General features: G+C 38.2%; 1 protein-coding gene across 1 annotated transcript in view; it reads right to left on the bottom strand.

The window, feature by feature from the left end:
- Nucleotides 1–13,915, bottom strand: part of LOC104617020 (sperm-associated antigen 16 protein-like) — a gene marked incomplete at both ends in the record, with an annotated part of 347,595 nt that overhangs the window by 120,882 nt on the left and 212,798 nt on the right. The window contains one exon of the mRNA XM_010282229.1: nucleotides 5,208–5,273. Within this exon, the coding sequence (XP_010280531.1) occupies nucleotides 5,208–5,273 (66 nt within the window). The remainder of the gene's footprint in view (nucleotides 1–5,207; nucleotides 5,274–13,915) is intronic.

Genomic DNA, 13,915 nt, shown 5'->3' with positions numbered 1-13,915 from the left:
CCCCCCCGAAGAAATTATAGCTGGGAAATGATCCAAAACTATTCCAGGAAGCCAAATTTCTTCCAAACTAAGACAGTGAAGGAACTACATTTAGAAGTACAGAGGTAAACTCTAGCAGCAGTCGCTGCATTTAAACACTGACACTAAAGGTTTCTCGGTCACCATCATCTGCTATGTGTGAAAGAAAAAAAGGATTTTTCTCTGCCATTGACTTATCGAGGTGTATGACAGCTATTACTAAGTTTTTCTTTGCCAATGATCTCTGGTAAGAAACTGGAAATGGTGATGGGAAACTGAATGACACAAACAAGGTGTGACATTTAAAAATAAGGCTCAGATTTTTTTCGGTCCCATTGAAGTGCCTTTATTAAGAGACTGTCTCTTTTCTCAAGGACACAGGAATACAGCACCTTGGGACAGCCACCCCCATACAAACCAATGGATCATGAATTTCCTTGGCCTTCTGAACACGGTCAGCTAAGTCCATACATATTGGAGCTTCCTCACAGAAAGAGCTGGAGGACTTTTTTTACTTCTAGGATATCTGCTAGACATATTCTTACTTACTTATCCAGCCTTCTACATTAAGACTCTGATATCAGACTCAGATAGTGAGAATATTTAAACTGATCAACATAAAGATGGATCTATGCGATTCTTCTAGAGTGGTTTCAGAACATCTTGGCTGGTCTACACCTAATGCGTAAAACAAGCACGTACATGCTAACGGTAGGGTTCTGTGAGTAACAGTATCATCAGAGATGATGGGAAGTGATTAAACAGTATGCCTGGCCAAGGGAAGAGAGCATTCCAGGAAAATTACTTCCAAAACTAGGGAATAACATGAATATTTCAGAGAATGGATGTGGAAGTGGCTTCTAGCACAACTTTCAAAGAGTTTCACTATTATCAGAGAGAGCTTTTTGCCAATAAGTAAAATGAGGGTATTTTGATGCAGATTTTGTTCTTTGCCATGACACAGAGACAGAAGAGATTTATTTTTTAACTTCTAACAACATTCAATGGTCTGAAAATGGTTAACTAATGATACTAAAATATGTATTTAAAATGTAATTCAGTTCTGTAATTATATTTCTTATGCACGGAGACAGAAATAAACTAGAGGAAGAACCTATTAGCCCTTTTGCATGTATAATTGAACACGTTTGATATTACTAGGTAACCTTTGTACGTAACTGGCTTTGAGTTTATGCAAAGAGGTGAACACTTTGAATACATAAATAACAATAAGAGCAGATAGCTTTTTTGATTTTGTATTCTGTTCTTTTCTTGTTTGCGTCTGTTAGATGCAGTCAGACATCCCTGGCTTTATCCGGCCATCCACAGAAACATCTGAAAGATCTGACTTTTGCATTATTTGGGTGCAGCAATGAATAAGAACTGACATCAAATATCAATATTATTGGCCCAGCTAAATGGTAGCTGACATCCGACTGGACTGCTGAAGAGGTAAACAAAATTGAAATTTTGTTTTTGTTTAAAAACTGTCTGACATTATTTGTCCTTCAGTAAATCAATGGCAGAATGACCTAAATGCTGTTTACATTTTGGCTTGGGGAGGTAGAATTGGGTTGCTATCAAGCATATTTTTAATAGTCTTTTAGATTTTCCTAATGTAAAATGTAATTCCAAAATACTTTTCTGTTTTAAGGGAACTCGGTAACTTCTGTAATGAGTTTTTAACCTGCAGACATCATACAAACACAGCATTGCAGAGACAGACAAACACAGGTGAATGATAAATATACACTTATTTGAACACAAACACACATATACACACACATAAGGGAACAAATTTTGTTATACTTTAAATTCATAATGATTCAACCAAGCATCTATAGTCTTTATACTTCATTAGCACAGGTGATTTGCCAAGCTGGGAAAATGCTGTGCAAAGTACGTACAAAACATACTTCAAATGCTATTTAGGCCATACTTAGATTTTACATTAGATGCCAGCATTCAAGAACAGATCAACCCTTGTATGAATTCTGCTGTATGAAATGGCATTGTTTTCCCCTAGTTGTTGATCAAAAACATGTACTAATGTAAAAATGTTAGTGGTTTGATTTTTCATCTTTGCATGAGTTATACAGATGCATAATGTCCTCTCCATTAATTATCCACAAGACAGAAGACGAGGGCCAGGGTTGACTTGGACAGCCCTGCCTTGACGTCTAGATGTAGGAACTTTGGTAGCAACGGGGCTCCCTCCACCGGCTTTTGCCCACCATGAGCCTACATTTGTGCAGTCATATGGAATCCAACAATTAAATGGGGTCAACTCAAATCCTGGTTACATTGAAAAACTGGGGAAATTACTTTGCCTCTCAGGTACAGTCTCACTTGGGTTTCCCTAGAGTGGGTATCTTTGCTGTCCCAGGTAAGGTACGTTCACACATATCTCCTACTGCAATCAGAGCCTTTGAAGAGAATTAGAGCACACACAGTAGCCTCTACAAAATCACCCTCACAAGCACATGTCACTACTCAAAGGCTTAGCCCTGGGTGGAAAAGAAACATCTGAAACATTTTTCTCTACGAAGTTAGTTGTGTTTTGGGGACACGGGGGTAAAAGGGATGGTAACATTAACTTTTAGGAGGAAAGACGCATTTTTCTACATCTTCAATTCAAAAGCTATATGGATTTTGCTCAAATTTTCCCAAACTTTCCACAGGCAGAGAAGCAACTTGGAAAATGGCAGAACTGGTACACTGCTGAAAGTGTTCTTTTAAGTCCCGACATAACCACAACTGCAGAAGTTTCTACCAGGGCAATGTGACTACCCGCCAGGTTCTCCACAGAGCTCGTGTCCCAGCAAGGCAGCCTTCAACAAATGGCCATGTTCAGGTGCCAAACTGGCAGTTATGTTCCATAGAAAAATGGCTAATTCTGGAATCCGAGCACTATTAAGAGTTCTGGCTGTAAATGTTGCCCACTTAACAAAAATCTATTAACTACAGTTTCAGAAGCATGATATAGTAAATAACTCAGATTTAATCAGTTTCACAGAGTTTAATGAGGATTTATTCAATTTGTATAAATGCATTATTCTTATTTTCCTTCCTCCTCATACAATACTCTTCCCCTAAAATATCCTTTAATTTTTGGACACGCTCCCTGGCTGGCTCTCTGATCCAACTGGAAAATTGGTTCTTGTATTTTCTCTACAGGACATTGTGTAATTAGAATTTCATGTTGTTTCAAAACTCCTTTGGGAGCTGCCTGAGACGTGACTATCACAAGCCCAATAAAGTAACTTAGAATCCTACTTAAACTGACCTATATCCTAAGCGGAAAAAGGAGTGAATCTCTTGGAATCCTTCACCATTATAGCACTGCACCCTCAGAGTGTCACCCTATAGACAAGACTTCTGATAAAACATGTGATCTGCAGACCTGTGACATTAGCATCTAAAAAAAAAATATTTAAAAAAAATAATCCAGGTACAATTCTGTCAGCAATCAGCCTTCAGTTTTGCCATTTCAGACTTAAGAAACCAGACTTTTCCAACAAATCTTTGCTTGGCTACAAAGCTTCTTTGACCAGGTCTATGCATTAGACTTTCTGTTGGCCACTCTGGACGTGATGTTGCACCTTTGTCCAGTCTATGATCAATGTCCAAAATCTTTCCCATGAAAGTATTGTTGAAAATACTGATGTTTCTATAAAACCTTTTCTCTTCATAAAATGTGCATCTTTTAACAAAAAAATTGTCATTCAAAACACCTTAATCAGCTTGCTTAGAGTGGAATATTTAATTTTCTTCGTGGGCAAGCACTAGAGGGTAAGAAAACAGTTCTCTGGTGCTATATTTAGTTGAAATATAGTACTTGCTTTGCTAGCCAACCAATGTGACAACTGCAACTTGTACAACTCGGGACCAACTACTTAGTCTTTTCAGTAGTTTTGCAGCACATACAGAGTTAATTTATATAACTGCAATTGCAGCTTCTGAAATTATATTCCTCACTCAGTTTAATCAATGCTGCACTAGATGTATCCATTTTTACTAATTCAATCATTGAGAATGTCAGCCAATGATTTTAGTCTAGAGTTTAATGCCAACTATAATATTCTTTATCAAAATAACATGCTTATCTGAAAGATTATCAGCACACAGTCTTTCAGCTTCCTGTTAATCATTATCGGTCACATTAGAGCATGAGGCTCTTTGTAAATACTCCCGTTAAAGACAGTGATATAGTATTGCCATAGTATTTCCCTCACAATTCTTACCACTGTTAAATATTCTTTGTTCTATACCACAGTGTTTCAAAATACTGGGAGGCAGGTTGTGCCTGTCAAATATACAGATACATGCACGCAGCCAAGAAAGAATTGAGATGCCTTGGGAATTCCTATTCCTCTCCTTCACATGAGCTTATCCCACACTTTCTGCTACATTAACCCCTCGAGTTTGCCATGTAAACACATAGGGTTGACATACGCAGTTGTTAAAGCAGTAGCTGATACTGAACAATTCAGGATCTCCTACAGTAAAACTTCGTACCTTGCGCTCTGCTTGTAATGAAAGAGGCAGTGAGAGCACAGGGAGCAGGAACACCAGTAAGGTATTTTTCAGGAAAGACAGTCCCCGAGAGAAAAGAGTGCAAGTGGTAGCAGAAACCAGCACATGCCTCACCACTTCCGCATCACTTTCAAAGCACAGTGTGGCCAGGGAAGCTAGAGGAACCATACATCACAAATGTTTTGATCATTTCAGAATATTTCTTGTCAACCCAAAGAAACATTTTGGAAAAATTGCTTCCCTTCCAAGGCTAACAGGCATTCAGATCACAGTCTGTCATCATTCCCAATCAAAATTATTGTTTTCAGACAATAACTATAGAATTAACCATCCAGGAAAAAAAACTAACAGCAAATTTCATTTACGTAAAGTAACTAAATCATCATGACAAAGGAGAATGGCTTAGATATCATGCACTGATCAAAGAAGAAAGGAGGTAGGTGCAAGGAGGGGGCAGCTTTATTATAACAGTCTCTGGGACTCTGCTCTGGCTAACAGGCGTGTGCCACACTGAACTGCTCTAGAAGTCATTACCAACACTGAATTCAGCCACGGAGGTATCTATTTCACCAAAGTGCATGACAGTATTTGCCAGAGCAAGGAACAATTAAAAAAAAAAAAAAGAAATTCATACGCAGAACCGCAGAACTTACCTTCATGTTAAATGTAGCATGAGTACAGGAATGCAGGTGACCACAGAATGTGTAAACACGGAGACCCTAGGAATTAAACATAAAAAGAAGGCAATTAAATAAGTTATAGCTATATAAATTATTCTATACCCTTGTAAATAGAAAGACCTTGAATTTATGGCTGTGTGCAAACCAAGGCACTTTTTGTGCTAAAAAAACAGCTCCTGGTTGCTAGAAGAGGATCACATTTCTCACAATTATTAAGGATATATAACCTTACTTCACATAATAGCTAGCAGAAAGAGTGCATGCAGGTAACACCAAAAAAAAAAAGCCATCTCCCTTGCTGGAACGTTTGAATGAGAAGGTGTAATCATTGCTTCCAAAAAGACTGCTCTTCAGCAGTGGTTCAGTACGTGTCTCTCGATATTCCACACACACCATTAAAGTCTTCCTTAAGGAATCACAAGCATGAAATCAAAATTAATTATCTTTTGTCATCTTCCGCATTAGGCCGTAAGTGACCTACATAGTGCAGTAATATATGTCAGATGTCATCACTGATATCTGACTTGCTCTCCCAGTGCAGGAGGCATCCAACCACAGTATCTCCTGCTAAAAACCTGAAGTATTCAAGACGTGAAGACAGAGGTATTAAAAATAGGTGCACTTCTCTGTTTCATAAAAACCACTGGCTTCATGGGTAACAGTAACACAAATACTTTCTATTAAAAGTGAAACCCAGCTTTGAACAGTGTAATCATATCCTGAAGAACAAGTTTTCACTCTAAGAAAACATTTTATTGACACTGGAATTGGTAGTTCGTTGCATTTTCTGGAAAGATGAAAAAAACTCAAACCAAGATCTGAAATTCCTCTACTAATCCTCGTAGTCCTCCTTTGTAATTATTCCAGCTTGAACCAATCTCTCGGGAGCCGTGGGAACACGGGTTAATCATACCTGTGTCATGCTTTTAGGGTTTACAATACCATTAGTCTATCTCTGTTTTTATTTCTCAATCTGAAAAAAAAAATTTAAAAATCCCTCCTACCCTGACATAAGGTATTTGAATTCTCTTTTTCACTGACAAAACCTCCTACATTTGTATCATGCTTTATCAGTATATTCTTACTGTTTGCAACAAGTCCTTTCAGGAAAGTAGTTAATGAGGTTTGACCAGAAAGTAATTCTGGAGGGACACTACTCAATAATACTCTGTAGTTCATATGACATCTGTGAGCCATTTAGGAGAACTCAGTCCAACAAAACAGCAGTTAAAAGGGATTAGGTTGCTGCTGTAAATATCTCAGGGGTTAAGAGCGAAGAGGGAAAAGAGCTATTGAAGCTGAAGAGCAGTGTTGACACAGGAACATATGGGTATTCATTATCTGCAGATAAATTTCAGTTGGAAATTAGAAGACAGTTCTCAAACAGTGAGATACAAAAGCTCCCCTCCACTTCAAGTAGTAGGGATAAAAAATTATTATTAATTCTAGGAAGCTGCTTGAAAAGTCTGGAAATATATGGCCTTCTCCTGCCTGTGATCTTTTGCCTGACCTTGGAGACCAAGGATACTCTTTCCAGTCTTGTTCATATGGCTTTAGAATACAAATCTCTGATAAAGCCCAGCATTTAGTGCTTCACAGAATTCCTTTTGTTCAAAAAAAAGTCACCAAAAAAGAGCAGCAGGCTACTTTGGCAAGCACCCTTTTGTATCTTACTGTATTTTTCATTTACCTTTCTATCTTAAACTAGCCTCTGCTTCAAGGCCACATATACTATTGAGACCAGACTAAGAAATTAGTATTTTTCCTATGGAAGGATTGCAAGATGAAAAAAAAAAAAAAGGTCTCCAGACTATTACAAGCAATCCACTATCTTTAAAGAGCAAGCACACCATCCACTCTAAGCATAGTAAGGTTGCCAGAGTGCAGTTCTCAAGTCCTCCACAGTTTTCAACAGACTTACATAGGAAAAAAGTGCTAAAAAATAACCCATCCCAAAAACCTGTATATTTACATGATTTCTAAAACATAAAATATGCACCAATAAATCCTGATAAAAAGAAAATTTAAATAATTATTATCAATAATAAATCCACAGTTGGAATAGAAATGTGATTACAGAAAATTCCCCAAGATATGACAGATAAATTAAATTTAATAAAGGTAACATAGTAGGAGACAAAGATAACCAAACACATATGAGCAGTCTAGCAAGAAAAAATTTCAAGGACATAAAACCTATCTTGTGGCCTAGCAATTGTACCTAGCCCATGGTAACAAACCAAATGTTGGGGCATGTTTTGCGTGTAAAAAGTAGCCCTTATAAAATAACTGCCGTTGCTCAGCAGGGTGTTTTTACCTGTGTGTATTTACTCTCAGACACTCTCAAATACCAATATATACACAGTAACCTTTCCACAAATACAGAAAAAAATAAAACACAAAAAGCCCAAAACAACCCACGTGGATGCCATGCCACAAAAAGAATGTGAACTTTCTGATTTCCCTTCTGTAAGTCAATTCAGTATAAACTATTTGATGATGATAATAATAGTAATAATAATACCACCACCACCACAAAGGCAATGGTTCTGTAAAGTGTTTCTCAATACTGTTGCTGAAACTTAATTTCCAAAGTGCCACTTCATTTTTATTCAATGCACAGCTAGTGTTTTCTTTACCAACAGCAGGAAATCTGAGTTTTGCAGACATAGATGCCATAAAAACAAAACTAGAAAGCTTACTATTTAAGGTGTAATATCCCAGCAAAATCAAACAGTAATGAATATTCTCTGGATCAGAGCTCATGTTACAACAGCACTGAGCTTTTGACATCAAGAGCTCAGCAGTAAGTTAACGATAACTCTTTTGCACATGCATTCTGCTTTTCAGTCTTTAATTAGAAAATAATATACCATAACACCACCAGGACCGCTGCTTCATTCAATGTGGAACTGGACAGGATGTCCGCATTCCAGGCTTAATCTCCCTTGGAGTGAAGTTTGGAGCATCTCTTCTGCAGGGGAATTTCACTGGGGCGCCTTGCAAATTGGTCCTCGGCTTTCTAACAGCTTCTTGCCATCCAGGGACCAGCTGAATGCATCTGCCATTTAATGGAGTTTCTTTAAGGTTCGAGATGAACAGGGACAAACAGCTGGGACTCGTATCACAAGGAAAAGAGCAACAGGAAAAAGGAGTTTGTCTTAATGTTAGGGGAGTTGCCAGTTAGGGAAAATTACGCTCTTTGCTGCTACCTTCAAGGTCTCACTGACCATTACCCCACTGACAGAGATAACACTATCACAAATCCAGAGCAGGAGAAACAACAAAATATCAGAGCAGAACTCTGCAAGCTGTAAAAAGGCACATTTTTCCACATTTAACCCATGGGGTCTATGCAGTCTCCTTGCATATGACACTCTAGCAGTATGAAGGGCAGGAAATTATGGAGAATACATTATTATTGTTAACTGAGTCACCAGGTCTTGATTGAAATATTAATGGCAGAAATCTCAGCTCTATTCACTCCTTGAGCTACTGCCCAATTACATTAATAACTGTATATTCTTCCTCTGCAGAAAATACACAGATAATAGCAACATTCAAAGAAAATAAAATATGAAGTGTTCTGCATTGGTGTTTTTTGTTGGGTTTTTTTGTTTGGTTTTTTTTTTTTTTTAAATAATTATTCACACATGCACACACACATATAATTTTCCAGTTTGAAACCCAGGAATTAACATTAGAATCAGCAGTTAGAAACACCATGGCATTATGTTACGGAGCCTATCAACCTCTCAGCTTCCAGTGAACACAGACATTAATTGCCTGCCTTGGACTGGAGCTATCTAAAAAAACTTCAGAAAGAGAAAACATTTCTTTTTTTAAAAGGCAATCCAGTATTTTAGAAAAGCAGCCTGACCTTTGGAACTATGGATCTGTGAACAGTAATCCTGTTGCAAAAGTAGTTAAACCAGGAACCTAAATTCAAATTATTTTTTGTTCTTACTTTCACAGGATAAAAGCCCGAGATTTCAGAATCAATAGTGAAATTCTGCTGTAAATCCTCCCTATTGTGTCCATATAGATATACAAATACTAGGGCAAGGCAAGACAGGCTGAAGACAATCATAATTAATATACTACAGCTTCTTTGCATCAGTAGAATTAAGTTCAGCCATTAACTATGTAACACAGCAGTTGAATCTTCCTACACTTATTTTAATTACCAGTTTAGCAGCAACAACAAAAAAAAACACCCAAACCTAATAAGCCATAATTGAAGCACCTCCAGAGAAAGCACACAGCCAAAAACTGCTGAGGATCATTTAAAAAACTCTGCTGTTTTCATTATTTTTCTGGATTGTGAATGCCCTGCTATCTTACTTTGCCAAGTTCAAAAACCAAGATAACAAATCCATTCGATCAAGCTGGGTGTAATATACTAGGTGCAATATGTAATTATCTTTATTAGTTTTATATAATATGAGCTTTTAGATAACAACATCCAAGTATGAAATTTATCTAAACAGTGTTTAGATAAGAGGTATTTGCCATTTCTTGGTTCATTTAGAAATTAACTCAAAGGAATATGTTCATTCAGAGGGACAGAACTAAGAGGTGTTCAACCCACGAAGCATTCAACAGTGGAACTGTTCCCCTCATTCTGTTTATTAAATACAAACAAAACCTCCCAACAGTTTTTCATGAAATGTTTCATTTTATTTGGGGGAATTAAATGTATCTTGAATGAAACTTCTGATCTTACACAGGTGAATCTTTTCCAGTAAGTCAAAGAATCTAATGCTTAGGAAGCTCACTTCACTAAGCTTAAACTTTTCCTAAAGCAAGCCTCATGGCAAGTGTAGCATGATTACTGGCTACTGCCGCATTGGGGAAGGACTAACCTTTCTCTCAGTCTCCCTTGCTGAACATGGCCAAGGGCTCTCCTTTTTACCACAAGGTGCAAAATTAAAAGCGTGACTCCTACTCAAATCCTTGCCTTATTCAGGACATGGTCTGTCTGCTCGGTTTACCTGCGCTTCACATCAGCGAGGCACTAGCAAGCTCCGAAGGAAACGTGTGACATATCCAGCAGAACCGTGGGCTCTGCAGTCACTCCACACTGCAGGGGAATTGCCTGCATTGTTGCCTTGAACTGGAAACATCAAAAGGGATTTGGATCTCTTTATCAGAGCACAAGCTATAACAAGGTAATTTTTAAAATAGAGAAAACTCATTTTCATGGGATATGACAGGTAAACACAAAAATAGGAGGAAAGAGTCTAAAAACAGCTACCCCCTCTACCATCACAGGACGGCTCCTTTCTTTTAGTATCTCCTTTCAGCCCAGCATGCAATAACTCACTTCAGCAATTTCCTGCATCACATGAAGCCTGCGTGCGTCCCCCGCAAGGCCAGCCCAGCTGCTCGCAGCTAGAGCCGCTCTCTTCTCCATCTGCCCCATCCTGTCTCATCCAGAGGGCACCACGCAAAGCAAGGCAAAACCGCATCCATCTCCCTGCTACTCTCCGAGAGGCCTTTACGAGCACATGACATACAGTATCTGTACAGTAGGCAGTGAACAAATTTGGAAAACTATTTTACCATCTGTCACCGCAGGTTTTACTCCATAAGCTCAAGCACAGAACCTTCAGCACTGAGTTTGCTTCTGTTCTCCTCGCTTGGAATAGATCCTGTGGGAAAAACACCATGCGGAGAAGACTGTTTCTTGAGGTTAGACCAAGGGTAAGGCCAGGGCATTACTCAGGTGTGTTGTAATCCTGTATTTAGGGAATAAAATTAACTTGCAACAGTCATTTGTGCACCTTATTAAACAAGGATTCACAGAGGCAGGTATGTACACCGAAGTTAAAGTATATCAGCTGTTGGACTCTTTGCTATTATGGTGATCTCCCTTTCTCAGAGACAGCTCTTTTTTTTTATTATTTTATTCACTACATCTTCCTAAAGAAATGAAAGATAATTTTGAATCTCTTTAAAATGCATGACCTTATATAACAACCTTCATACTGTGAAACATTAAAAACTTGAGAAACAGCATTTTTCTAAAGCTGGTAGGTAACAGAAACTAGAAATAGAGCTCTGCCTGCCAGCTAAGCCTAACACCATGCTTTTCATCACAAACCAGCCTTCCTTTCACTTCAGAGTTAGTAACACTTGCTATCAAAAATATGGAAAAAACTAAAGTAACCTTGCTCTGGGACACTCCTGAATTATCTCCTTTTTCTGCACCTGAACTTTCACCTGAGCACAGCATTAATACATCTTTTGCACTGAACATGCAGTCACATTCATTTTTCTTAATTGGGAAGAAAAGTATATTTCTAGGCCAAGACCTCATATGCTAAATCTGTTCAAAGTGAACCTCTAAGGCTCTCCCAAAAAACACTAAAAACAGGAGTTTATAGCAGAAATGCTGACAGACGATATTCTTGCCAGCATAATATAACCTGACTCTAAGATAAATGTTTCATGACTTAAAAAAGTTGAAAAAAGTCCTTCTGTTGAGCTTTGTTCTCGAGATGAAAGTGAATTATCTTTTTGTCTTCTACTGACACTTAGATTTTTGTACTGCAGTCTGTAGAAACCTGTAACTACAGGCAGGATTTAAACAGACACGACCATGTGGAATTCTTTCCTCACTAAACTCCTGTAAGGGACACGAACCTTCTAAGATATAAGGAGGAAAAAAGGTTTTATAGCAAGTAGATACCTTTCTGTACTTGCTTCTGTGAAGAGAGAGAGAAGTCATCTTTACTTGGAGAGATCACACATGAGCACAGTTCCACCTGCACAGCCATGACAGACCATCCAGGGAGGGCAAGGGGGAAATTTCTTTGCTGTATTCATCATTCCTTTAATAGAAAATAAATGGGGGGAGGGGGGGGAATCCCCCAGAGATACTGAAATTCTTTCATTAAAAGCATACCTGTATATTATTCCCCTGGTTGACACTGGCAGATGGCTTCAGTAACAGAAGCTACTACATCTTAATAATGATTCGTAAGGCAGGTGAACACACATCACCCTGTCCCAAAAGAGCCAAATTCAGGAATTGCATTCCTCCTATCCAATGCAACTCCTGGAGTTTAAATGTTCCAGTGTGGGAAAGAGCAGTGGTGCAAGATGGCCAGTGAAATCCCATATGCTGGAATCCATTAATTGCAGACTTCTCAGCACTGAATACGGCCTTTTCCCCCACAGAATTAGGTGGCTCATTTTTACCATGAGTTTACTTTAAATGAATTTGGTATTCCAATACTTTGCAAAACATACCAACAGTTTTCAGGAGAGTAACACGTGAATGACAGAAATCTAGTAGGACTGTCTAACATTAAATATTATGAGCTCTATTGCTTTAATGTAAAAAAGATCAAAAAGATGAATTATAAATGAATAATAGTTGCTGGTGGAATGTAACTGGGAAAGCTGTGAGTGCAGTGAAAACACAGAAAAGAAATATAAAAGAATTTCTGTTGGCTTTGAGAGGGAAATTACTTGAAAGCAGAATAAAACAATGAATACATACTTTTAATTATAATTATGAGAAAAAGTGAGAGGGCTACATGAGAAACCCTTTCTTCCTTCCCACTTTTAAAGGCAGAGGGTTTGAAATTTCAGCTTCACGCTTGGAAAGTTTTTACTTTTCCTCTGTTCAGAAGTGAGCAACATCTGGCCCACAAGAAAACTACAGAAGGCGTGAGAAGCTGTTCAGTTGTACATAGTTCCAGCTTCTACACACGTACGGCTTCTACATCTGAATCTACCACTCCTGTGCATTTAGTGTCTGCACTCAAGAATTGTGTTTCTTCACCTGCTAATCCGATTCTGCTCCTGTAACAAAAGTCTTAAGAAATCAGCAACTGAGCAAAGCAACATGATGTACTATCTCCTGATCTTATCTGAAGATGAGAAGTTGAGTGTCAGACTGAAAGATTTTAGTGCTCTTAAAACCAGAAGCTCAATTTTGGCCCAAATGCCAAACTGTTGCCTTACTCATACCAGAACACTGGTTACTCTTGCTAACAAGAGAAAGGAAAACTAAGTGTTTTAAACTGAAAAAGACAGTATAGAGGCAAAAGTAGGTGCATACACAACTGTGATTACTAAATAAGACAAATGAGGAGGCCCAAAACATAAAAAAAAAAAAAAAAGGAAAAAAGAAAAAGCTGAAGAATTTCTTCCCTTCGAAGAGTCAGTATATATCAAGAGTAAGATATAAGAAGATCAAAGTTATTACTTGTCTGACAGCCATTTGGAGAGCATTTACTTCTATTGGTATAAACAAATTTGCCTCCTGCATTTACACTGTGAATTTTGTTCTGGCAGTCACTATGCATCAAATGCATCTCATCTAAATTTAAAATGGCAGACACACAGAGAAAAATACCAAAATGAGGAAGACAAAAAAGGGCAAAGTTAACAGAACATGTCTGCAGTTCTCTTCTGTTAAACTGCAATTGCTGAAAAGCACTCCTGACGTCAGGTTCTGCTCTGATCTCTATTTTCTCCTTTCACCAACAGGAAGAGGTTGAGTAGTTCCCAAAGTAGGCGTCTGGACAAAGAAACTGGGATCAAGAAAAAAAGAAACTGAGGGACGGCGATCAGAGAAGACAGTCCAAACTCTTTGGCTAGAAACATCAAAAAAAGCGATTCCTTGGAAAAAAAGAAGTCACTGGGGCGTGGGGGGGGGGGGGGGA

Source organism: Phaethon lepturus, unplaced genomic scaffold (genome assembly GCF_000687285.1).
Source record: "Phaethon lepturus isolate BGI_N335 unplaced genomic scaffold, ASM68728v1 scaffold1382, whole genome shotgun sequence".
NCBI classification, from domain to species: Eukaryota; Metazoa; Chordata; class Aves; order Phaethontiformes; family Phaethontidae; genus Phaethon; species Phaethon lepturus.
The sequence above is the reverse complement of the archived record's forward strand: the minus strand, read 5'-3'. Positions and strand labels throughout refer to the sequence as shown.